This window comes from Dipodomys merriami, unplaced genomic scaffold (assembly GCF_024711535.1).
Source record: "Dipodomys merriami isolate MVZ:Mamm:240054 unplaced genomic scaffold, mDipMer1.0.p SCAF_12, whole genome shotgun sequence".
Lineage (NCBI taxonomy): Eukaryota > Metazoa > Chordata > Mammalia > Rodentia > Heteromyidae > Dipodomys > Dipodomys merriami.
Window position 1 is genome coordinate 42,642,837 of NW_027202493.1, and position 26,757 is coordinate 42,669,593.

Here is a 26,757-nt window from a genome sequence, read left to right on the forward strand (position 1 = left end):
GAGGTGCCTCATGACCCGGCCCCACGGCAGGCAGTGGCCCCCTGTGGCTCATCCTGGGACGGTGACACTCTAAGGGGGCTCAGCCTGGTTTTCAGCCAGTCAGTGGGAGCCGGGCAGGATCACCCCTCCCTCCTCACTGCTGTCTGCTCCTCTCTCCTCTCAGGCAAAAGGTTGCTGAGAGGCTCCAGGCTTTGGGGTGTGCCCGGTCCCTGTCGCCAGGAGTCGGTTCTGGTGACTGACTTGTCAGAGCTCCCTGCCGGCCTCCGGTGCTTGGAAGGCAGAGAGCAGCAGCCGTGGGATCCTGGCTGAGCGGAGTTCAGGTGAAGCCGGCTGGAGGCTGCAGGGTGGGGGGAGGCTGGTGTGTCACACGTCTGAGTGCGGGGGGGGGGGGGGCAGGTTGTGCTGTTGGTTGGTGAAGGGTCAGCATGTGTGTGTGTGTCATCGAGGTGGGCAGAGAAGGGGAGGGCTGAGCGTGCGGAGGATATATATGCTCCACCGAGGAGCCGAGCCTCACAGCCGACACAGCGCTCAGGTAGACAGCCGCAGGAGGCCGGGCCCTGACACCCCACGGCCCCGGACGACGCCAGCCAGCCCGCGGGTCCTCCGCCCCTGCCTTTGTCCAGTGTCACCGCTGCTGGCCTCGGTGAGATGACAACTTCATTCATGGGATTTGCAGAGCTGGGATCGGGGAGGGAGAAGAGGAGGGCTGAGGGTTGGATGGGGATTTTTGTTTCTTCTGGGTTTTGGGGTGTGTGTGTGTGTGTGTGTGTGTGTGTGTGTATGTGTGTGTGTGTGTGTGTGTGTGTGTGTTTAATCTCAAAGAGAAATGCAGAAGAAGAAAGCTGAACTTGGAAATGAGGAAAAGTTTTGCTTCTCCAGGGCTGGCCCTGACTGGGTCGATGCTATCTACAGAGAAAAGGTGGCTCCGAAGTGAGGTCAGACGCCGTGCGGTACTGGCAGGACACCAGCGTGGATTTTTCTTTGTGTGTGTGAGAGAGAGAGGGGAAGAGAGAGAGAGAGAGAGAGAGAGGCTTCCTTTCCTCTCCCGATGTTGTGTGCAGGCTGTTTTGAACGTACCTTGAACTTGCTGCCACTTGGGTTGGACTTGTTCATCTAAGGGAACCCCTGCTCCTTGACACCGCAGTAGAAATCGCTCCTGATGATGGGAGGGGAGAGGCAGCCAGGGCAGGTTCTGCTCTGGCTGAGGGTGATTTTATAGGCATGACCTTGGTCCTTCAGTCTTAAGCCACCTCCAGGTCTCCTATCTTTCTTGGCATCTTTCCCTTATCGTCCCTTCTCCCATTTAGATGTCTCCGTTCGGGTTGCTTGGAACTGTCCATTCATAAATCATCTGATCATTCTCTCTCTCTCCCCCCCCCCCTTTTCCCTCCGGTCTTTGTGCATCTTTCCTGTTGTGTGTCTGACTTCTCCCTCCCTTTGCTACCCATCTCCTCCCCTCCCCCACCTATCTCTGTCTGAACATTTCACCCCAGCAAGTTCTGGGAGGGGGGCGGAGGGGGGGGGCAGATTTCAAGAGAGGCTGGATGATTCGGGAAAGGACTATTTAAAGCAAGCTGCTTTGGACTTGAATACCCTGATCCTGGGCTTAAACATCTGTGTTTAGCTTCCTTGAGCAGCCCATAATTGCCCCAATTATAACCAATAACATTGTTCGGCAGACTAACAAAAGATGAGCTTCGAGAGGCAGTTGCCAGCAAGTCCAAACCAGAGTTTTCGTCCCGGGGCGGGGGGAGCTGCCTGGCTTCTTCTCAAAAACCTCCCAAAGAAAAGACTGCTCTTTCTTGCTGCCTGTGGGGGGCTGCTGCTGCCCGCACCCCCTTTCACCCCCTTTTCCTCATTTGGGAAGCATGTCGGGAGGAGTATTCTACCAGCTGCCATTTGATGCCACGATATATTGAACAGAAAGGATTGGTGTTTCTCAGGCGGGCTGAGGCTGGGTGCAGGGTTGCTGCCCCACTCGCTGCCGCTGCTCAGGAGTGCTCTCCACGGCTCCAGGCGATGTCCCAAGCTGCCTGTCAGACATGGGGTCGGGGTACAGCCCAGGGTCATTTTCTTAGGGTGCAGTTTTGTTCTCCAAGGGGGGAGAGCCCCCGATTTACCAGCTGAAGGCTGACTATACTGGAGATGGACACAAAAGTGCAGGAGGTTTTGCATTGCCAATGAAGGGAGTAATTGCGGGATTAGCGCAACCCGGAGCTGTCACCAAGCCATTCCATCCCCAATCAATCACACATTTATCAGCAGCACCCCACCGGGCACGGGAGGCAAAGGCTCCAGAGATTGGACAGAGATGATAATAACAGTACTCTACTTTGGGGCAATCATTTACGTTTTTCAAATCCATTATCCCTGGCAACAGCCCTGCCAGGCAATGTCATTATCTCCGAGTCACAGTTAAGGAAACTGAAGTCCAGCCATGGGATGATTCGCTCAGTCTGATGCAGAGACAGGACTGAGTTTCTGCATCCTGGGGTCAGGGGTAGCGGTGAGCTAATAGTGGAGCAAACGTGTGGAATGCGGGGCTGCTTCTCACAATGTGAGCAAGGCAGGACTGGGGCGATCAGTCCAGAGAGCAAGGGCTGGACACATCTGGATGGGTAACTTCTTCCAGGGGCTCTGGGAAAGGTAGGGAAAGAGGTAGAACTTTTTGGGTGGAGGACTTTGGAGGGAGGCAGGACAAAAGCACGCAAGGAAGGTGAAGTGATCCACGTTTCCTAAAGCCTTCCATGCATGACGCAGTGAGCTGAACTCATCTATGCTTCATTCCTTCCACGCACGCGTGCACACTCACACACACACATGCACGGTAGGAATGTGAAGATCAGAAATGCATGAACACATGACCCCAGCCCATAAGGAAGACTCCCATGGTGCTGACCGGAGTCGGCTCACCAGGACTCCTGAGGCAGGCTGGAAATTCTGAACACTTCTATTAAAATAAATGCCTATAGGAACTCCAGCTTCCTAATAACATAAAGGTTTTCTTCTAACCAAAAACTAGCTGTAAGATGGGGGCACACCCATCTAGGGGTCAAGTCTGTCTTTCTAGACACCGCCCTAGGTTGGCTGCGATCACTTTCATTCTGAACTCTGGTGTGATGCGGTGATTTTTTTCTCAAAGCCCTGACCACAGCTTCAGTGTCACAGAGCCCAGGCTGGCCAGCTCTGAAGGACCAGGCCACGCTGACCACTTCCCAGTGTGCCTCAGCAGCACACGGCCAAGCTTCTGCTGCCTGCCATGGCTCACAGCCAAGCAGTCCTCTCTCACTCCGGTCCTGTGATCTCTCCCCATTCATCCTTTCATTCATCCAGCCAAGAACGTGTGTGGAATTCCTCATAGAAGCCGCACAGTGCCAGGGTAGAACCACAGAGCCATCAGATTAATACTCAGAAGCTCCAAACGCCTGGCCAGTGCTCCTAGACGTAAAAGAGCCCAGCCAGTCTGGGCTTGTCTGTCTGACTACCTGCTGGTCTTCTGGAAATTGAGACTTAAATATATAAATATAATATTATTTAATATGTATGCATATATTCACAATCCCACTGCACCCCACGCATTGCATGGTTGTTAGAGAAATGTAGACGTTTTCCAGAAATTAACCCTGAGTGTTGGCAGTCCAGAGTTAAGGAAGTTTGAAGATTATTGGTTAGACAAGTTGCTCTTATCTGTGTTTTTCTGATCTATTTTTTTTAAAGAACACAGAGTGATTTTGTAAAAGTAAATAAAAGCTTTTACAAGTCCTTTAAATTACCTTGGCAATCTATGTGGGAGTATCGGCCAGAGTCAGAAAGATGAAAGTTAAAAGCATTCACTTCCTGGGCTAGAGGCGTGACTGAAGAGGTACAGTGCCTGCCTCGCGAGCTGAGCCCCTGAGCTCAAACCACACTGCACACACACACAGACACACACACACAGACACACACACACACACACACACAGAGTCATCCCATGCTGCCCAAAGCCATTGTCCCATGAAGTCCTCGTCCCTTCCCTCTTTCCCTTTTATTTTTTGGTAGTCATGGGGCTTGAACTCTGGGCCCAGGCGCTGTCCCTGAGCTCTTCGCTCAAGACAAGCACTCTACCACTGGAGCCCCAGCAACACTTCCGGTTTTCTAGTGGTTTACTGAAGATAAGAGTCTCACAGACTTTCCTACCCAGGCTGGCTTTGAACCACGATCCTCAGATCTCAGCCTGCTCAGTGGGTAGGATGACAGGTGAGCCAGCCACACCCAGCTCCTCTTTCGCCCTTGCTTCCACCGAATCCTAGGATATTAACTATCTAAACATCCAACGGACACTGTTCACAGAAAGGGAAACTGAGGTGAGGAAAGGGAAGGGCCACACCTGAGAGCCCGCAGGCCGGGTGGACAGCACAGGATCTGGGACCAGGACACTTTCTTCCATGCACCGGGCTCTTGTCATTCATGGCTGGTCCTTGACCTGGGTAGAGTAGGCAGATGCCACGCCCCCTCCTCCCCAAGCACCACAGCAAGCTATCCCAGGAGGAAGCGACAGAGAGAGGCTCCTTCCACAGAGCCGGTCACCAGCCATGCTCCATGTTGGAGTCCAGTCTGATGGATGCCGAGTGTCCCTCTGTGAACAGCAGGGAAGGAACAAATAAGAGAGTGTAACACAGAGGCTGAGCCCAGAGCCCTGGGTGGGTGCTCGGAATGAGTCCACCCACACAAAGACCGGTTGTCACGAGATTCCGTGGGCACAGGAGCTCAGGGGTCAGAAGGCTCTGAGCTCCAGCTCGGACCCTTCGTGTCACCTCCGCAAGCCTCAGCCTCCTCCACTCTCCAGTGGGGGTGGTAGCACTTAACCTAGCACCCGAGTCTCCATCAACCCCTGACTGACATACAAGGAGACACCATCAGAATCTGTCACTCTGCTCAGACTGGAAATCATGAGTGGCATTTATAGGTACCCAGGATACAAGATTTGGGAGTCAAGACATGAGTTCAAATCCAGGCTCTACTAGTTACTAACTATAGAATCTTAGGCGAGTTGCTTCACCTCTGAGAATTCATGTTTACCACACTAAGGCAGGATAAACTAACCTCGATTCCAGGATTGTTTATAAATATAAAATTCATCTGTAACCTGCAATGAACAATACGCTTTTTTTTCAGTACTGAGGACTGAACCCAAGGCTTCATGCTTGCTAGGCAGTCAATCTACCACGTGAGCCAAGCCTTCAGCCCCTTTTTTGCCTTGGTTATTTTCTAGGATAGGGTCTTTCTTGTTTTATCCCAGGCCAGCCTGGGCTTTGATCCCCCTAATTCTGCTTCCGCGTGTCACTGGGGTGACAGACGCATGCTGCTGTACCCAGCTGTGGTGCTTCCCCTGCCCCTGGACAAACAACCAGCCGTCGAGTGAAATGGAGTCTCATGTACTTTTATACTTAGGCTAGCCTTGAACTGGGGTCTTCCCTCTCCACATCCCAGATGCTAGGATGGCAGGCTTGAGCCACCATGCCTAGCTTCAAAGAACAATATTCCATATACAGTAGTGGGTGGAAAGCAAGGAGCCACATGTCTTCTTCTAAGAGAGGAAGGCTCCCTTCTCCCCTAGACCCACCAAAATCAAAGCCTCTCTCAACGTTCGTAAAAACAAAGTCAGTTAGCATCTAGCTTCCGTTGAGGCTGCACATCCAATCCTCCAACAGAAAAGCAACTAATTATATTGCCCTGGGAAGCAAGAGTATGTGGAAGTAAATTAAGACTAAATCATGGTACCACATTATCTTTGTAAACAGTAAGACACAATCCAATTTATAAGGTGTCATTACCTAAATGAAAGGTAATTAAGCATTTCTTTATCCAACACAAAAATAGCCTGATGATAGTATCATCATTCATGAGTTTGGCTCATAGATGCAACACAAACCAGGGAAGACGCAGACATACTCAGATAGTTACTGATAGCTAGTACTGCTGAGTCCCAGGAGAAAATCTGCCATCATCCCATTTCTGCAATTGAGAAGACTGAGGCCCTCGGAAGGGAAAATCACTTGTCCAAAGTCCCACCATTGTGTGGTGTAAACACAAATGCAACCCATGAATTCGCCTATTATTCAGACACATTCACTGACGTCAGTATACATGCAGATTTTCAGACCAGTACATGGTTGTAGTGCTGACTTCTTAAAAATTAAAGACCTCAGCAAGGTGCAGTGGCTCAAACCTGTAACCCTAGCTACTCAGGAGAGCAGGTCAGGATGATAGTTCAAAAGGACAGGCTGGCAAAAGGTTCTGGAAATCCCATCTTAATGAACAACTGGACATGATGGCACATGCCTGTCATCATAGCTACAGCAAGAAGAATAAAAAAGTGGATTGTGGTCCAGGGAAGTTCAGCTAAGAGGCAAAACGCTGTCTCAAAAATAGCCAGATCAAAAGGGGACAGAAGTATACCTCAAGTAGTAGAATGCCAGCTTAGCAAGTACGAGGTCCTGAGTTATGTTTGCAAACTGTGATTTAGCATAGCACACAATTAGACTACAAAGGTTAAGAATGTCCCCTTTGTAATGGTATTTCTACCCAGATGAGCTTTCCCTATCTTAGTCCCATTTACAAACTGCCAACTACCTGTGAGACAGGCCCTGTCGCCATTTCCATCTTGTGGTTCTTTGCGCTGGAGAATGCCTATCATGAAGGGTGGTTTCTGAGCAGCAGGTGGTGCTGCACTTGAGTTTGAGGTGGAGCCAGATGCCATGGTGCAGGTGTGTGATCAGAACTTGGGATGCTAAGGCTGGAGGATCTGGAGTTCAAGGCCAGTCTGGGTTTTGTCTTAATAACAGGAAAGAAATGGGTGCGAGTGATGACAGGAGCTGTTTGTAAGCTGCTTTGTAGAATGGCAACTACTTTGTAAAACCACTTAAAGATAATACAAATGTGTTCTTAAGGGAGATTAACATGGAAAAAAAAAAAAGAGGGAAGAGAAGGAGAAGAAGAAAACATGAGACTAGAGGAGATGGGGGCTAAGCCAGAGCAGGAGGGAGGGCCTGGTCACGGCTGACTAGATCTCACAAGTTCTTACCAAAAGCCAAACCAAACAAACCTCATGCCTCACATGGGGCCCAGGCCATCAGACAGCACACCTGCTGATTGTCCCAAGATCTCATCTCCTTTCTTCCTCTCACCCTTAAATCCCATTTACCCGGCATTTGCCATAGCCAGCACGAGTTCCTGAATGTGTACGTTGCCTGTTAATGAAGTTAATGAAAAACCTCAGCAGGAGAGCAGTTCATTAACATCTGTCACAACTTAGCAGCTCAGCTTCTGGGCATGCTGTGTATTAGTCTTGTGTCTGGGTGCCAAGGAAACAGGTCCTTTCCTCCCTGGGTCCCTTTCTTGGTAACATACAGTCACTGCCATCATGTGGCTGTAGAAGGTACAGCTGTGCCATGCTAGAGAAATTCTACAAACATATCTGAATAGGAAGATGGAAACTAAGCAGGACAGGAAATATAAAGGCGATTCTCAAACTAAAAAATACTCAGGCAGTCCTTGATTTAAGACTGAGTTATGTCCTAGAACCTCGTCTTATTTAGTGGCTATCTGTAACTTGAGTTATAACATTCACATGGAAGGAAACAGTTCCAAAATGCATCTACAAACTCCTATATAACCCACACAGACATACCATCAAACACCATGCCAGCCGTGCCACCTTGCCATTCTTTGTAGTCAGTCTCAGGATGGCATCTTGCCTTGCTCTGGAATGAAACTATTTCTGACTTCTCCTTGCTCGAGCTGGACAGTGCCCTGACAAGTACTTTGAGCTGGGAGTGCACTGGACCCCCGGTTAGGCCATTCTCACATACTCCTCAAAACCCCTATTTACTGAAGAAGGAAGAGGAGCTCTGACACCTACTATTGTCATTTGTCACACTGCCATTGAGCATTTCTGGCCTGAGTGCTGCCCCCCCCCTCCCAGCACTGATGCTAAAAATAAGAGAAGGTGGGACAGGATTGCTGCCCTCTAGGACGTCATGGTGGGAGAAACAGACATGTAAGTACAAGGCTGTAGTACCCAGCGCTAAATACCCTGAGAAATGACTGTCACAGGATCAGCGCCCTGTGATGGCTTTGTCTTTTATAAACCACTTGGTGGGTGTCAGGAGCTCTTTTAACTGCTTGAAAACATGAATCTAGTATGGTCAGATGAGGCAGGCACCGGGGTTCTCCCATTGCTATAGTGGGGGGCTGAGGGCTGGAATACAGCTAGCAAGAGCCAGAGCCACAAGTCCCTAGAACTGAGGAGAGAAGAAAATGTGCATTACACAACTCTGTGGTGTGGGCCTGGTGTGTGTGTGTGTGTGTGTGAGAGAGAGAGAGAGAGAGAGAGAGAGAGAGACAGACAGACAGACAGACAGACAGACAGACAGACAGACAGACAGACAGACACAGACACAGACACAGACACAGACACAGAGACACAGAGACAGAGGAGACACCTGAAACTTGAGCACTTCCTACTGAGCTATGCCACTTCAAGATATCACAGCAACAGAGACTAATCTAGCTCAGGCCAGGGCTGGAGATGTCTTTCCAAAGGGGAGCGCTCCAGAGGTGGTATGAGCTGTAAGCTGGAGAAAGGTACTCTGGGCAGGGAGCAGCCAGGCCAGCCCTGAGACATTAGAAGCCTGCTGTCACTGGAGCTTTATTCCCTGGGGCTGGTGGTGATGGCAAGGTGACTGACAGGAGATGGGGCAGGATCCAGAGCCCAGCCCAGCCCAGCCCTTGGAATTCCTCCTGACAGCCTGGGCGTTACAGAATTATTTCAAGCATGAAGTTACATAATCAGATTCAGATTCAGAGGTGGCTTAGAGGGACGCCAGATGAACTAACTAGGTGAACTAACCAGGAGGATCCTACAGAATAAGACACTAAATCCCAACGGAGGCACTGGACTTTGGAAGAGACAAAAACAATTGCCTTGGAGTTAGATTCCTGTTTGTGTTCCTCATCTGTTCACCAGAGGCCTCCCATCATCTGAGAGTACAGCTCAGTCCCTCTAGGGGGCGCTCAGAGCTGCCTCCTCTGGCGCCCGCTCCACTCTCAGCAAGCGGTTGTCATGCGGAGAGTGACGAGCGACAAACCAGGTGTCACTATTTGCCTTTTGTGGCAATAGAAACAGAGGCTTAGAAAAGTTGACTTCAAGTCACATACAGTCAGTTGCAAAGTAACACCTCTACCTTACAATAAAGCCATCTCCACAGTGCCATACCCGCTCTGGGGGCGGCAGCAAGACCAACAGGTGACAGCAATCATGGGGTACCCAGGCCAGACCCTACCTTGCCCACGCATGAACACAGCTTGGACCTCCATGGAAGGCCAGGGCACTGGCACCCTTGGCTATTCCCTCCTGGAAAGTGAATATCAAGTCCCTGGCACTGCCCCCACTGAGGAATGAGTTCCTGGCCTCCCCTCAGTGAGGGTCTCCACCCTGACCAGCTCCCATTAATTGCCACCTGTCCTATGTGTTCCAGCCTCTTGCTTCCTGTTCCTGCACCATGAAAATCCTGCTCTGTGACCTCCTGCTGCTCAGCCTGGTCTCCAGTGTGTTCAGCAGCTGCCCCAAAGACTGTCTCACCTGCCGGGAGAAGCTCCGCCCGGCCCTGGACAGCTTCAACCTGGAGGTGGGTCCAAGAGGCCCCGGGACCACCCTCCTCCCAGTCCCCCTCCCCTCCCCTCTCCTGAGCAGACCCGGGTGTGAAACTCTGGCCGCTCCCAGAGCTGGTGGGATCTGTCCAGTGTCAACAGACCAGGAGACTGCTGGAGACTTGAGCTGCATCTTCTCCATTAGGCCCCTTGTGTCTACCCATGTGACCGCATGACCACATGTCCACATGACCACGCGCCCAGGCTGCTCACCTACTCCCAGTGTTAAAAGAATGCATTCTCTTTTTCAGAGAATTTGGTAAATCCTGAGACATAGTCTTAAAAGAACATTAAAATCACCGTTATTCCTCACAGTCAGAGAAAGAATCCCCCTAGTTTTTACTTGCCATAGTGTACCAACCAAGATCAGAATCTCCATGTCCTTACCCATTTTCTGAAGTTATTTCCTTCTGGGAACCCAGCATAACTTATTCTAACATTACCTGCCTGCTGAGCACCTATGTTGCCCTCCAATTTTTATCTTCCAGCTGACTCCACAGTAAACATTTGGGTACCCAGAGTGCCCTCTTATTATCTTAAAATTTTTCAACGGGTGGAGGGGATACAAATTATTACTCATTAAGGGACCCACTTTCTCACCTCCTTCAATTCCAGTCTACAAAATCCTTCCTCTCCCGTGGAATTCAGTATAATTCAATTATTTTTTTTCCTTTGAAGTTAATTAAACTGCTTTCAAGACATCACATTTCAACCCACCCCCCGCCCCAGCCTTTCAGAACAACCAAAGTAGTTGCTCCTGCAGTGCAGGCCATGAAAGGCTCGGTGTTCTTGCTGAACTAAACACCTTAGCAGCTCAGCTCTGGAGGAGATGACCAGCCTCAGCCCCGGCAGACGCGCCGCACCCCAGGTCCTTTGCTTTTGTTGGTGTTAGGGGAGGTCTCATGCTTTTGCCCACCTGGGTCCCCAATCCTCCCGTCGCCACTCCACAAGTAGCTCAGGTTTCAGGTGTGCAGCACCCCATCTGTCCCTCTTTCTCATCCACCATGTTTTCCTCTGAGCACCTACCCTTCCCATTACTCCGTCCTTCAGGATACCAGTCCCCTCTTGGTTTTTGTCCCCAGTTTGTGGGTCTCCTATGTTAGCCCATGTTTGTGTACCCAACCCCCAAAAAAACATGGGAATAGACCCATAAGAGCCTCACAATCAGAGATAAATGCTTCACAGTGCCTGCTCCCCCGAACCCCAGACTGATTTCCTGCTTAGTTGTTTGTAGTTTGTGTTCACCTTTAACCTATTTTTAAATTGGATAAAATGCCAAGTATGTAGACAACCCTGTCTCATTTCCCAATCTGGTAACCTTTGAATATACCCACCATGCGAATGATGGACAGGAGAGGTTCATATTTCAGCCATCGCGTTACATAATCCTATGCTGTTCCCAGGAGCCTCAGGACTCTTGGCTTCATCAAGAATTCTTTTCTAGTTCTATTCCTGGTATCTGGCCCAAGGATGACTGGGTTTGTTCTTGTTGTTGTTGTTAGCTTTGGCTGCTAGTAAGTGACTAGCCCATCGACCCACTGAAACATCCTAGCCTTTCACTTAGTTGTGAATGGCAACGACTCCATTGGGTAAAGTCAAAGAACTACATGGTTTTGGAGACCAAGATTTAGGCAACTAACCCTCAAGAAGCAGTCTGGGGAAACATACTGAAAAGTTCCTGAAGCTATATTATAAAAGAAGCTCCCTGTGCATGCTCGCGGTGCCAATTCAATGAAAACTCTTGACAGAAGACCTTCCACTTGCAATGGAAGCTTCTTGTCTTTTCTTCTGTGAAGTTCATCCTTCAACATTTTAGCAGGACCTCCTAGAGCACACAGCATTTGTTTGGAAACAGCATTTAGCAGCAACATTGTCAGGAACTAAACCATCCCAGAGGCCTTTTTCTTTTCCCTTCAAAGGGCTCAAGTGTCTGTTCCCCATTTTTTGAGGCCGGGGTGGGGGGGAGGGTTGGTCACTGGTTGCGGGGCTTGAACTCAGGGCTGGGCTCTGTCCCTGGGATTTTGTAGTCCTCTACCACTCTGCGCCACAGCTCCTCTTCTGATTTTCTGGTGGCTAATTGGAGATAAGAGTCTGACACATGTTTGTGCCCAGGCTGGCTTTGAACCTCTCTCCTCAGATCTCAGCCTCCTGAACAGCTAGGATTCCAGGCATGGGCCACCAGTGCCCGGCTTCCGCGCCTCATTTTGCACACTGATCTTGGTTTCGAGTGCTAGGGTGAACCATGGCCTCACACATTAAGACACGATAGGCAAGTGCTCTTCTGCTGAGCTACACTGCCGGCCTCTGTCCTAATCTTTGATCCAGACATCCAAATGGCCCTTTGCTCCATTTCCTTACAAGGCTAACTTTGCAGACCAATTTGGCTCCAGTTTGGGACTCCAGATGCTCTTGCAAACTCTGATTTCATATAGCTGGAAAATGTGTCCAGTTCACTTAATAGACCATTAACCCATCTCTGGAAAGAGGCTGGTGAGGGCCCTGCGCAGAGGGTTAGCCATTAACTCATACACCCATCTGGTGTTAGCAAATGCTGTTGTGAATTCAGATGCCACATGTTTTCCCTAAACCTTCTCCTAAATCAAGAGTTGCGATGATTTGGTCAGTCTCTAATTTATCTAACCGTGTGTCGGGTCTGTGGAAGGACTGTGGCATCTGGCGCCATCCTAAAATTTCATTGCCTCTGATTGACACAAAATGTAATTACCCTCTGGACTTCACAATGCAAAAAGCTCACAGAAGATCCAGTCACCGCTACACTTCAACTCCCACCTGTGTCTATACACCAAAGGAGCAGAACACTTTAACTAGCCTCCGAGACGCCTGTTGTGTAACAACTGGACCGAGTGTGCCCCCATCCCCGTGCTATGCAATCTTGGGGCTATCCACACCCCCCTGCATTCCTGCTGACTCCTGGAGACTGGGGTTTCTCAAATTCACCACCCTGAACATCCAGCGCTGGGCCATCAGGTGTGACTGGGAACCATTCTGTGCCCTTCGCGATTTTTTTTGTGTTCACCGGTCTCCTCTGGCCTACGGGCATCAGCAGACACACACAATATGACAACCAGAATGTCTCCATATTCTAGAAGATCCATTGGTTATTAGAATTTAATAGAATGTCTGCTACTTATGAGAAGAACCCTAACTTTGACTTTAAAATATTACAATTTTTTAAATGAAACATTAACTGTCCACCAGAGCATGATGCAGGGGCAGGAGGAAGGCAGGCGTGCTTGCCAGGAATCCAAAAGAAGGTGTGGAAGAGTAGAGCAGAGTTAAGGGGGTCCTTCCCTGCAGGGGACAGAGCGGCAAAGGCACAGAGGTGTCAGGAGCTTTCCCGTGTGGGGGAAAGCAGACACAAGCCATAAAAAGTAGTCTAGAGCGGCCAGTGGGGGGAAGGCCCTGCTCAAGAATCTAGAACTATTTTACAGCTAGGACAAAAATGTCAAGGGCAACATAAAGGATGTGAGTGGAGTTATTGTTTAGGAGAAGAACTCTGCCTGCAATGGATTTGAGTGGCAAAGAGAGCTGGAGAGCTGGCTAAGAGGCACTTGGACGGTGGCTGTGTGGAGGGGAGGGAGAGGCAGGCCTGGGAGAGTCAGAAAGGAGAATGAGATGCACCCCAGGTTTTAAAGCTCAGTCCGTTGAGGAAGAAGGCGCCTTTAGGAGAGAGACAGAGAGCCCAAGCAGAAAACCAGTCCTTCCCATCCACATGCAATTCGTGTGCTGTTCACAAGGACCCAAAACAGCAGCCACAGCTTAAACAAGACAGAGATTCCATTCCTGGTGAGAGGTGAGTCAGGGTAACATGGCGGCTTGGGAACCTCTGTCCTTCTGCTCTGACAGCACTGGCTCCTCCCCCCAGTGGCCCAAGGATGTCACAGTGGCCACAACAGAGCATCCGCCCAAATGCCCCCACTCCAAACGAAAGGCAGGAGGAAGGAGAGGGAGAAGGAAAAAAGAATGTTCTTTCCCGCTGAGCCGGACCCTACTTTTTTGGGGGGGAGGGTCCCATGGATTGTATCGTTCTGTCTCTGGCCACCTCTGGCTTCAGGGAGAGGTTGTGAGATATCCGTGCTGCGTTCCCAAGGCAACGGTGTTCTGCTAGAACAGAATGGGACGGGGTACACACGGTGGGCACTGGGCAGCCTGCACCCCACGAGGGGCCCTGGCATCCAGGAACGAAAGAGCTGCACAACTTGACAGCAGCTCTGCTACTGCCTGCCGGTTCGTGACGGCGAGGTCGGGTGCGGCGGCTTTCCATCTGACCAAGGCCAGAAATACAGGCAGGAGAATTGGGAGTAAAGCCAAAACAGTCAACAGAAAGAAAAGCTGGTGGCAGAGGCTCCCAGGAGACCCAACCAGAGACAGGAAGGTAGGAGCGAGTCACGGAGGGCAGGAATGAGGGACGGCGTGGTCGGGCTGTGTCCTCCCTGAGAGGCCGTGATACCTGGGAATCCAGAGCAGTGACAGGGTGTTTCTGGAGGAGTGTGTGGATCGCACCTGTGGGCGGATTTCAGGGTTAGCCCCACCTATCCAGCCTGCCTACATTCCAGAAGATTCACTCCAAGAGTGATGGCCAGTGTGTGTAGAATAAAATAATCATAGTCATAACACTGCCAGGGTTGATGTTTACACAGTGAGCCTAAAAATACATGGGCGAACCAAGCGCTGGTGGCTCAGGCCTATAATTCTAGCTACTCAGGTGGCTGAGATTTGAGGCTCCAGGTTTAAAGCAGGAAAGTCTGTGAGATTCTTATCTCCAGTTAACCACCAGAAAACCGGAAGTGGAGCTGCGGCTCAATGTGGTAGAGTGCTAGCCTTGAGCAAAAAGAGAAAAATTGCTCAGGGACAGCACCTAGGCCCTGAGTTCAAGCCCCATGACATAATAATAACAATAACATGGGGCTGGGAAGGTGGCTCAATGGTAGAGCACTTGCCTTGCATGCATGAGGCCCTGGGTTTGATTCCCCAGCACCACATCAGCAAAAAGAAAAAAGCCGGAAGTGGTGCTGTGGCTCAAGTGGTAGAGTGCTAGCCTTGAGCTGAAGAGCTGAGGGACAGCGCCCAGGCCCAGAGTTCAGGCCCCATGACCGGACCCCCCCAAAAAAAATTGATAACAACAACAATAATAATAATAATACAGAGGCAGACTCAGCTACACAGTTTCCTACCCCCAATCTCTTTTTTGGGGGGGGAGGGGTCCGTCTGTGGCGCCTGAACTCTGGGCCTGGGCACTGTCCCTCAGGGATTCAGCTCAAGGCTAGCACTCTACCACTTGAGCCACAGCACCACTTCCGGCTTTTTTCTTTTTGCTTATGTGGTGCTGAGGAATTGAACCCAGGGCCAGGCACGCAAGGCAAGCGCTCTACCACTGAGCCACCTTCCCAGCCCCCGCCCCCAATCTCTTTAAGCAATCTGATCTTCCCAATGCCTGGTGTGAGAATGGAATAAACTGCTTCTTTCTGGGTGTCATTCATGAGCTATGCTACAAAACCCTGGCTAAGGATGCAGCAGGCTGTAGTTTGGGGTGCCTTCATTCTGTTAATAGACTGTGTCCCCGGTTAAAGATCACGTCTGAACCCTGGCTTCTTTGTTAGAAGAATGGAACTGGCCCACATGGTTCTTTCTCTTTCCATCTCTGAAAGATGATGAACCTGAAACTCTCTCTGTAAGCCTTGAGGGACAAATTCGTCTCCCAGGCTTGGCCTAACAGAGGCCCCTCCCTGTTCCCACCTGTGCTCTTGCAGGTGTGCATCCTGGAGTGTGAGGAGAAGGTCTTCCCCAGCCCTCTGTGGACTCCATGCACCAAGGTCGTGGCCAGCGGCTCCTGGCAGCTGGGCCCTGCCGACCCAGAGCACGTGGCGGCCGCTCTTCACCAGCGCAGAGCCTCGGACCTGCAGCACCTGAAGCGAATGCCCCGTGTCAGGAGCCTGTTCCAAGCACGGGAAGAGACAGAGCCTGGCACGGATGAGGGTGGCGAGGTGGAACAGAAGCAGCTACAGAAGAGGTTTGGGGGTTTCACCGGGGCTCGGAAATCAGCCCGGAAGTTGGCCAATCAGAAGCGGTTCAGTGAGTTTATGAGGCAGTACCTGGTCCTGAGTCTGCAGTCGAGCCAGCGTCGGCGCACCCTGCACCAGAATGGTAATGTGTAGCCGGAAGGGGAGCCCCTCCCAGCTGCACCGGCCACTGCAACCCATGAGTGAGTTGGGCACCAATGAGCTCATATACCCAATGGTTTAGGCTTTATTTCAGGCTTGGAAACACATTAGCACACATGCACACGTGTGCAGACACACATGCACACATACACACACACAGAGTCCCTCCCCCTCTCTCTAGCTCTCTCTCCCTCATACATATATATCCATATATATGTTTATGTTTACATATGTGTATGTATATGTATATGATGTATATGTATGTATAGCAAAGACCCCAGCTGCAGTGATGCTGGTGAGGGAAATCCACCCGCCTGCTTCCTGCCCACCCTTTCTCTAGGTAGCAAAGATTTTCCTATGATTGCTCCTTGAGGCTGACCACTCCCATTTAGAGATTGGTCACCATGGGGATAATAGTAGTATGTTAAGATAACTAATCCCTCTAGAGCCTCCAGGAGCTTAGTTACTATGGGGACAGTTAAGTGGACCAATTCTCCCAGCCAGTTGCCATAGCAACCATTCAGCTCACCTTTCCTGGGAGACTTTATCTCAAAAAGCCAATAGCTGGGCCTACCCTTAGCCATCTGCAGAGAGGAGATTATTGTGACTATGACTTGTCTCACCTTCAAAGATGGCTTACCTACCTCTTGCTTCCCCTGTGTTTCAAAGTGACTGAGCTCCATGGAAATCATTAAACTTTCCCATTTCTGCCAGCCGAGGAGGGCTTCATAAGACCAGGAGTTTTGCTTTCTGCTTTTCTTTCTTCCACCGGTAATCTGTCCATCCCACCATCTTGCCAGTGTGATCAATGGCACAACCACCAAGCTGAGTCTTAGAATTTGCTCACCTGACTCAGTAGCTCTTATGCAAACTGTGCAATCCATCTTCTTTCCTTAACTTTTGTTTCTTTCCAGGGTACCATTTTTGTCTTGTCTTTGTTCCTCTTCCTTGCTCTCTTTTTCTTTCCCCCTGTTCCTACCTCTACAGGCAAACTTATACAAGACCAGCTAACATACAGCCAAGGCCCAATTCTCCAAAGCCCAAGCACTCCAAACTCAATTTTTCTTAGCTTACCAACCAACAAGACTTTAGATAGCATTGGCAGCTAGCAAAGTAGATTTCAGGAAATCTTAACCATCATGTCTATATGCCTAATTTTTTTGGGGGGGGTCCAGTTGTGGGCCTGAACTCTGGGCCTGGGTGCTGTCCCTCAGCTCTTCAGCTCAAGGCTAGCGCTCTACCACTTGAGCCACAGTGCCACTTCCGGCTTTTTTCTTTTTGCTTATGTGGTGCTGAGGAATCGAACCCAGAGCCTTAAGCATGCAAGGCAAGCACTCTACCACTGAGCCGCCTTCCCAGCCCATGTGCCTAATTTTTCATATAAGAATATGATTGTGGCAGAATTCCATACATCTCTTAACGCAGTCTGGAAACCTTGTCTAATGGGAACAGAAAGGATTTAAAAAAAAAAAAAAAAAAAACCTGGTCTGTTTGACAAAATCATCCCAAAGAATTACCCAAGTAGGGAGGGCGATTCTGATTGAGGGGTATAAAAGAAAAATGTCTGCCTGTGTTCTCTTATTTCCCTTCCTGAAAGCTAAAAGTAACCATGTCATGAACAGTCCCTCAGGATATACTCATCTGAATGTTCATCTTCAGTGCCCGCATCTGGGCATGGAGGCAGCTACATAGGACCTTGGAAGGAAGCTGGCCAGCTTATGTGCAGCAAGCTCATTGCCAAAAACGGCAACCTGTATTAAGTTGTGGGGAGGTGGTTGTGTTTATTTGAGAATGACTAACCTTGTAGAGGTCCCGGGTGAACTGCGCTGGGTCGGATCCTTTCTGCTCCATTCCCAGCCACACTGGCACAGTCCTAACAGTAAATCTTTCAGAAGCAGTGTGGATTACATTCCGCTAAAGCTTAAAGACATTTTTCTCAATAGTGGGTCTTAAGGGACATGAAAGACCACGTGTAATTTTAAACCACAGTATTCTTTACCTAAAGACAGTTCAAGGTCACTCCCATTAACACAAATCAATTTAGTTGGGAAAACTACTGGAGCAGACAATTGCTTTTTCTGATTCTCTATTATACTTCCCACTGAGAGGTGCTGAACAGAGCTGGTAAACTAGCTTCTGTCAGCTGCATTGCTCAAGATGAAAGTTGGTGATAGAAACTCTGGAAACATCGACCTGCTCTTTGGGTGTTACTGATGGCTCTCTTTTCTCCTGTATGACCATCTCTCTGTTTCTATTTTCCACACTGTTGAGTTCCGGTGTGGACACATTAATGAGGCAGCTGAAGCCCCGTGTTTACTTATTCACATACACACAACCCAACCTGCCCTACACATGATAAAGATTCTTCCAGCCAACCAACTCCTATTGCCAAAGCAGTCCATGATTTCTGAGACATCCAAAATCAGTCTCTATTCAGCAGGCTGGAAGGGAGTAGAACCACCCATGACTGGAATGGGGTCAGAACCTCTTTGAAAGTATAATGATATCTTAGGAGAAAGGCACTGGATATAGTCCTACCCTGGACAGAATTGTGGGAATGGCCCAGTGCTGGCTGCTCCTGCCTGTAATCCTAGCTACTCAGGAGGCTGAGATCTGAGGATCTTGATTTGAAGCCAGCCCAGATAGGAAAGTTCATGGGATTCTTATAGCCAACTAACCACCCAAAAATCTGGAAATGGAGCTATGGCTCAAGTGGCAGAGTACCAGCCTTGAGTTAAAGAAAACAAAAAAACAAAAAAAAAACTAAGGGACAGCACCACGGCCTTGAGTTTAAGCTCTAGCACCAGAACACACAAAAAAAGGAAGGAAGGAAGGAAGGAAGGAAGGAAGGAAGGAAGGAAGGAAGGAAGGAAGGAAGGAAGGAAGGAAGGAAGGGGAAGGGAAGGGAAGGGAAAGGAAGGGAAAGGAAAGGAAAGGAAAGAAAAGGAGGAGGAAGGGAGAGAGGGAGGGAAAGAAGAGAGACAGAAAAGATAATTCAGGAACAGCACGGTGGTTCAGAAGATCCTTCCCTTCCCTGACCCTACGCTGTGGTCCGTCCTCTTCCATTTTTCCTGCCCAGACTGGCACTCAGCCAGGTATGGATGGCATGAGCCTTAGAAGGCGCATGCGCTCATCACACAAGGAACGCCAGCAAAGCCCTGTTTTGGATTGCGTGCACTGGAGGGGGCACAGGGTTCGGGCAGCTCTCTTCCATGCACTGAGTGGGGCCTGCAGGAGCCTCAGGTAGGGTAAGGGGGCAGATGGGGTGCGGAGATGGTCAGAAGCCCTTGTGGCAACTGCAGAGCTTAACCCCTGGCCTCCTTTGGATGGCTTCAAGTCCCCTGGGCAAATGGGAGGGTCAGAAGAAGCATCCGGTTTGCCATTTGAATCCTTTGTGTCTCCCCAGGCATCCAGGTGATCCCCAAAAGAGCATGTGTCCGGTCCCAAACCTGCCGACTGGTCAGGATCCCTCCTCCCCCACGGCACTGAGCACCGCCTGCAGCTCCGCTCCATCTGCGCCCCCCCCATGGCATGTTCCCGCCCTCGTTGCTACATCAGAGTGTATTTTTGTAATTTCCCCTGCTGACATTCTAATGGCCCCATCCTGCCTCCTCACCCTCCACCCCCCTCTTCTAGAGCTGGGTGAAAGGAATCCGAAACCAAGCCTGGGGTTCGAGACCCATCACTGCCACAACTTGTTTGTAAAAGAGCTGTTCTTTTTGACTGAGTGTTTGAAACAGCTATCTGTCCATTAAACTTCTACTGAGCAAACGGTTAATGAACTCCTTTGTTGCACAGACCGGGCACACGCACATTATCAGAGCCGCCTCTCTGCATCCGATAAGCCAGGCGGGGCAAGATATGGGAGCTGGCACACCCCAGGGCACCATGCCACCATGTGTGAATGTGTCACCTGTGGCCACCATGTGTGAACATGCCACCTGTGGCCACCATGTGTGAACACACGGGGGGAGGGGGGTGCAGTTCTCAGAAAATTGCACTCTTGACAAGTTCAAGGTGATTGCAAATCCTCTTGGTTTGGGAACCACTAAATTGGAAGGGAAGGGTGGAGCCAAAGTAAACCTGCCAACTAACTACCCTGACTTAAGTCGAAGCACATGTGGGTGACTGTTGAAAGCTCAGCCAGGAAACACGGGAAAAATCCAAATAGTCATTGACAAGCTAAAGGTCTACAAAACTGTAGTGTTTTTGTCCATTTTCTGCTGCTGTAACAACAGCGCACAGCTATCTCTTGATGTCCACAAAGGATTCCAAACTCTGGGGATGCTTAAGTTGCTTATGTGAAATGGTCTATTTGTATATAAATTGCACACGGCCTCCTGTGTACTTCCAAAAGTTAATACAAATCATTGTTATTCTGTGTGGTTTAGAAACTAGTCTGAGCCAGGAGCTGATGGCTCATGCCTATAATTCTAGCTACTCAGGAGGCTGAGATCTGAGGATCGAGGTTCAAAACCAGCCCGGGCAGGCTTTGAAACTCCTCTCTCCAATTAACCACTGGAAAACCGGAAGTGGCACTGTGGCTCAAAGTGGTAGAGCACTTGCCTTGAGCAAGAAGAGCTTAGGGATAGTGCCCAAGCCCTGAGTTCAAGCTCCACAAATGACCAAGGAACTAGTCTATACAATGTTGGATACAGATGTAATGCTTCACAATAGTTTCCGTCTACGGTTGGTTGACATAGAGCTGACATCGAGCAAGAGCATGGATGGTGTGTGTAAATTAAGAATAGTCAATGCATTGGGCTTACAGTTCAGGTGAAGCAAGCTCAAGGGGCCGCCTCTGCTGATGGCCTTCTTGCTGCACGTGGCAGGACAGGCCAAACAGAGGGAGGGTGGAGCCTGGCCTAGCCTGTTATCAGGAGCCCACTCTTAGGTAACCAATTCAACTCAGGTGGGCACAGCCCCGGGACCTAGTCACCCCTTAAAGACCCCACTTCCCAAAAGTTGGAGCAGCAGTTAAATTTCAACGTGAGTTTCAGAGGGAACTTTTTTTTTTTCTTCTCAAAACAGGGTTCCCATTTGTAACCCAATGTGGGTCTTGAACTCACAATCCTTCTGTGTGAACTTCCTGAGTGCTAGGACTACAGGTGTGTGCCACCATACCCAACATGAAGGAGCTGTTCAAACTAGGGATTCTAGGAAGTCAGCAGGAGGTGGCCAGAGGGTGCAAGGTGCTGTGAGGGAGCTAGGAAACTGAAGACTTGCAACTCATAGCACAGAGAGACAGAGACAGAGACAGAGACAGAGAGTTATCCATATACTGAAAGCCAAGAAGTTCAATATCTTTACTTCCTTCTCCTTCTGACTCTTCCCAGCTAGGAAGTTGGGGAGTCCAATCAATGCCACCCCAAATGTTAAGGCTAGGGAGCTCCCAGATGCAAACTGAGAGCTAGTTAATTGATTTAGGAGAACTCCAGCCAACAGGTGGGACAGCAGCTGATTCTAGTTGGGACTTCTTTGTGGGGGGAGCGGCAAGGAGGAGGAAGGGGTAAAAAGGCACTCTGTTTGGCCCGCCTGTGCCTGCCAGTCTCTGCATCTCTCCCAACCCTGCGTCCTCCCTCACTGCCCCAGAAGCCACCCCCGAGATGCCTCCTGAGCTCCGACGTGTCTCCCAGGCCTCCTGGGAGTAGGCCCAGCTCAGGAAGGAGTCCATCGGGGCTCCAACGTGACCACCGCACCTCGCATTCTTCCCACAAGGAAAGCCCATTCTTTTTATGCATGGCACATTTAAATGCATTCGCAAGCTTGCACCGGCCTGGCTTACTGGACAGGGTTTTCCCAGAATGGCTGGGTGCCTCAGTCTTAAGAGTTCAGGGCTTCCAGTTTCAAGAAAACACTTCTGAGGGGCCAGGGCAGCCAGGATCACTTTGCTTCCAGCGTCCCACCCACCAAGCCGGCTCTGCTAAGGACATGACTAGTGCATAGAATGGACATCTTTAAGAACAGGCCACGGCTGGGTGCCGGTGGCTCAAGCCTGTCATCCTAGCTACATAGGAGGTGAGATCTGAGGATCACAGTTCAAAGCCAGCCCGGGCAGGAATGTCCGTGAGACGCTAATCTCCAATAAACCACTCAGAAAAAACAGAAGTGGTACTGTGGCTCAAGCAGTAGAGCACTAGCCTTGAGCTGAAGAGCACAGGGACAGCGCCCAGGCCCAGAGTTCAAGCCCCATGACCCATGAAAAAACAACAAAAAAACAGACCATGCTCAAAATGCATTCTCCAAGGAAAGTACTAGGGTTTGAAGACGCCTTGCCGTCGGTGCTGCGGGCTAGGTCCGGGTGCGGGGCCTGGGGGCCTGGTGAGAAGTCATTGGTTGTGTGTCTGGGGGTGGGGGGCTGAGGGACCCAGCTTCCCTCCCTGCTCCCACAGCATGATCTGTCCCTTGCACATGCTCCCAACAATGCCACCCACCAAGAAGCCACAGCCAAGGGCCTGCACAGTGCTGTGCACGTTCCCCCTTTTTCTTTAGTTCATTTACCTCAGGTATTTTGTTATGGTAAAAAAAAAAAAAAAAAACAGCTGAGTAGACATAGGCCTATTAACAGCTCTTAAGTGCCCAGCCCACTCCCTGATAAATTCAGAAATAGGGCCAAGAATAAGTTCTCCTTTGCCAATCAACACGAGCAATGAAAATAGTTATCACCTGGATTACAGTCCCGGTGGCATGATCTCCCAGTGTGTGGCTTTGGTACATACTTTGCTCTCCTCATCTGTGAGATGTGAACCGTAAGACCCTCACAGGGTCGCTGTTTTTAGGTAAATCATGGCCTCGTTAAATGTACCCACTGGTTTGTTGTTGGGAGTTTTTTTCCATGTGTTTTGGCGCTGTGGCTTGAACTCAGGGCCTGGACCGTTTCCAAGCTCTTTTTTGCTCAAGGATAGAGTTCTGCCACTTGAGCCACACCTCCACATCTAGCTTTTTGAGGTTAACTGGAGACAAAGGTCCCAAGGAGGCAGGCTCCGGTGACTCACGCCTGTAATCCTAGCTACTCAGGAGGCTGAGATCTGAGAATCACGGTTCAAAGCCAGACCAGGCAGGAAAGTGTGAGGCTCTATCTCCAAAGAACCACCAGAAAGCCAGAAATGGCGCTGTGGCTCAAGTGGTAGAGCATTCGCCTTGAGCTGAAGAGTTGAGGGATTGCACCCAGGCCCCACGACCAACCAAAAAAAAAAAAGGTCCCAAGAACTTTTCCTGCCCAAGCTGGCTTTGAACCACAATCCTCAGATCTCAGCCTCTTGAGTAGCTAGGATTACAAGCATGAGCTATTGGCACCCAGCTGTTGTTTTGTAGTGCTGGAGATCCAATTCAGGACTTTGTGCATGCTACACATGCTCTGCTACAGAGCTGCATTCCCTGCCCAATTAGTTATTCCTTTTTAAATGTCACCTGTTATTAAAACCAAATGAATATGATGTGCAGCATGCCTACGGTGTGGTGTGTGACCACCTGTCCAACACCAAGGACAGGAGGAATTTTATTTTTTTTAACCTTCACAAGGGAAATTGTCATTATCGTGGCCTATAAAGTTTGTGAATTCTATGAGCTTTGACAATACAACTATTTCTAACGCATCGGGTGATATGTACATTTCTTTCCTTTTGCTTAGTGTTAGCTGTTCCCTTTTTCCTTTCATTCCCTCCCTCCCATCGAGGCCCTTGAGTTGCTTAGGGACATTGTATATTTTCCCACTTCCCTCTAATTCTGTCTTCTTCCTACTTTCCCATATATGTGGTCAAATACATGGAGTCACTTAGGAATGATACAAGTTGAGTGGAGGTCCTGGCTCTCGAGTCCTGTTTGTCAGATCTTCTTGCATTTTGGATTTAACATCCACATATCAGGGAGACCATGTGCTATTTGTCTCTCTGCTCTTGGCTTACCTTACTCTAACTGATTGTTTTCTAGTTCCATCCATTTCCTGTGAATGCCATTATTATGTCCTTTGTAATGGCCGCATAGTATTCCATTGTATATAAGTACCACAATTTTTGGATCCAAAGAATTGCATTCTTTATGGAGCGTGTGAAAGAGGGACAGATGCACAGGAAGTCAGACAATGTACCATTTTATTCCTTATAAAATATATTTCATATCGTTGCTGTAAAAACATTACATTTCACATTTTTTAAAAAAAATTTAACAGTAAAAATAATACTTGGAAGACAGCGGGGGAGGGGGAAGGGAGAGGCGCCAATAAGACACATTCACAAATGGGATTTAGCTCTCTCTTCTCTCTCTCTGTCTCTCTCACTCTCTGTCTCTGTCTCTCTCTCTCATGTGTGTCTGTGTCTGTATCTGTGTATCTGTCTGTCTGTCTCCCTGGTAAAGTCAGAACTTGGGATGACCAGAAAGTAACAGGACAAATTTCTCCCAACAAGCCACCTCCACACCGCGTTCCTGTCACCCTCTAAGTCACCGAGCTTTCACCTTGCTGTCACCGCGAGGCTCAAGTCCGAAGTTACAAAACAGACTTGAGAGCCTGTGGGTGGATCTCAGCCGTGTGTGCGCCGGAGTCGGCCCTGCCCGGAGCCTTCCGTTCCTCAGACACCGTGCTCTTCAGAGCAGCAGACTCTGCATGGCTAAGGCCGTGGTTCCAATTCCAAGACTTCTGCACACAGGGAACGCTGGAGAAAAACAGCTTCCCGAGCTGAGCTCTGTGAGCACACCCCGGCGCCGTCCTCCAGCCGGGCCCACGCACCGGCGCCAGGAAGGGGAGATACAGAAACAGACGAAAGCAATCGGGCCTGATGCCACGGGCGTCTCTGAGAAGAAACAAATGGAGTAACCCTAGGGACAGGCCATGTGTGTCCGCAACCCAAAGGACAGCCACAAGACAGGGGAGCAGGTGGGCGGTGGGAGAGGCCACCAGCATGAGGAGGACCAGGGAGCAAATGCAGACAGAGCAGCTGCACAGAAGCGAGAGAAAGCAAAGAACAAAACCCACACCGCCGCAGGGCTCCCGGGCCTGCCCGGCCTGCTCCCGGGCAGAAGCTGCCCTGCACACGGCAGGAGCCGGTCTCGCGTGGGGAAAATTCTTCCTCCCCAGCTCTACCTACTTGGCCCAAACCACAGTGAGCACAAGCTGGGATGGAGAAGGGGAGGGAAGGGCCTCAGTTTCCCCACCGCAGGCAGGTCTGAAGGCGGACAGTGAGGACACCAGAGGGACAGGGGCCTGCTGTCAGTTGTTAAGGACCCACGACACTGAAGGCCTCTGGCCGGCCTGCACCAAGAGTCAGAATTCCATAAACATCTGCTTCTGAGTTACAAAACCCCCCACCGAACACACCCAACACCAACACACTGTGTGCGCCTCCTTCGCCAGTCCAGACCACCATCCCTTCCCACCCTCACTCCCTTGGCACAATGTCTACGGGTTTTTTAACATGCAGTGTGTCTCAGGTTGAAGAGGACATGTCTGTTCCCACTGATGCCACCAAGGAACCTCGGGGCACAGGTGTCTGCCCCGGGACGAAGAAGAGTCCCCACAAGCCACGGTGGCTTAGCAGGGCGCCCTGAGCCTGTGGCTCGTGGGGGACACAGGACAGCAGGTGCCACACACTAGCGGGACCCAGGGCCTCTGTGACCACGCATGCTGAGAAGCGTGAAACTGCACCAGCAGGCCCTGCCTCAGGGCTCAGCTCACACCACGTCTGCCGCCTTAATGAACACAGCCCTATCCTCCCAACAAGAGCGCCGTGTCTGGACCTCCACGCCTGCCCTACACCGTGTGGGCTCTAGACCCAGCCAGCGCTGCAGTCTACCCACCCCTCAGCCCGATTTCTTCTCCTAACCCTCTCATCCTGCCTGGGCCAGGAACTCAGGGCAATCCCAGGCGAGGCCGAGACGAGGCAGCCAGCCAGAGCCTCTCAGGGCCACCCAAGAAAAGCGAGCGTAATCCACTAAGGCTTCCTGGACCCCAGAGGACAGCGGGGCACTGCGCCTCCACACTGCGGAGAGGAATCCGGGGCGGGCCAAGGCCGTCTCCACAGACACCCTCGGCGGCGGCGGCGGCGGCGCTCTAAGAGGAGATTCGCTCTGGGGCCAGTCTTTTAAAAACCTATTCGTCCTGGGCTCTGAGAAGCAGCTGTGCATCGGCTGGGATGTGGCCCGCCATCGGGGTTACCCGATCCCAAAGCTGCCACCTTGCAAAGGTCCTGCCCCCACACACAGCCGCGGAGCTGACCCGCGTGCCACACCCACGGGCCTGCTCTCCCGGTTGCCACAAACATCTTCATTTCATTTCTTTTTTTTTAGGAGAAGGAAACTCGTCTCATTCACAGTCCCTTTTGGAGAAAGCAACGGTTGCGCCACGCACAGGGAGCCATCCTTTCCTTCCCGGTGGGGACAGACGCGTGCCCCGAGGCCGGGAGCAAGAGGAGGGGGAGGAATTCTTTGGTCTCTGGTCGCTGCAGAATACCTTGGCAGTTTTGGCTCTCTCCTATTTTAAGGGAAAGAAAAATATTTTCGCATCTTTTTAAAAAATAAAAACATTCCCACGGCGGGGAGAAAGTGTTTTAAGTGTTACACCGCAGCGCGCGGCGCTCCGTGTCTCGGCTGCTCCGGCGTCTGCGGCGGGGCTGCCGGCGGGCGGCGGGCAGGAGCGGCCGCGGCACGTCAGTCCAGGAAGCGCTGGCAGGCCTTCTTCCAGCGGCAGGCCGTGCACCACTGGTCCCGGTGCTCGATGCCGTACACCTTGCGGCACTTCTTGGCCTCACCGCGGGCCTTCCTGCCCAAGAGAGAAAAGAGTTCAGCGTCACACGCCCGAGTTCAATCCAGACAGCAACAAGGCTGAGCAAACAAGAAAGGGGCTGAGGCCGGGGCCGGCGGCTCATGCCTGTCCGTCATCCTGGCTACTCAGGAG

At 50.6% G+C, this 26,757-nt stretch overlaps 2 protein-coding genes across 7 annotated transcripts in view; one reads left to right on the top strand and one right to left on the bottom strand.

Annotated features, from left to right (window-relative positions):
- Positions 1-265: 265 nt before the first annotated feature.
- Positions 266-19,634, top strand: Pnoc (prepronociceptin). 3 transcript variants are annotated; one of them, XM_070016017.1, is made up of 4 exons: positions 266-320; positions 9,519-9,668; positions 15,462-15,855; positions 19,279-19,634. In XM_070016017.1, the coding sequence occupies exons 2-4, from the start codon at positions 9,543-9,545 to the stop codon at positions 19,359-19,361; spliced, it is 603 nt and encodes a 200-aa protein (XP_069872118.1). In that variant the 5' UTR covers positions 266-320; positions 9,519-9,542; the 3' UTR covers positions 19,362-19,634. The 3 variants fall into 3 exon arrangements, with proteins under 3 accessions (XP_069872118.1, XP_069872116.1, XP_069872117.1); XM_070016015.1 differs by lacking the exon at positions 266-320 and adding an exon at positions 482-643; XM_070016016.1 differs by lacking the exon at positions 266-320 and adding an exon at positions 482-643 and having other exon boundaries at positions 15,462-15,913; positions 19,279-19,367.
- A 4,311-nt stretch (positions 19,635-23,945) lies between these two features.
- Znf395 (zinc finger protein 395) overlaps positions 23,946-26,757 on the bottom strand; it is a 54,230-nt gene continuing 51,418 nt past the window's right edge. For all 4 annotated transcript variants that reach the window (XM_070016749.1, XM_070016750.1, XM_070016748.1 and 1 more), the window contains exon 10: positions 23,946-26,622. In XM_070016749.1, the coding sequence (XP_069872850.1) occupies positions 26,511-26,622 (112 nt within the window). In that variant the 3' untranslated portion in view covers positions 23,946-26,510. The remainder of the gene's footprint in view (positions 26,623-26,757) is intronic.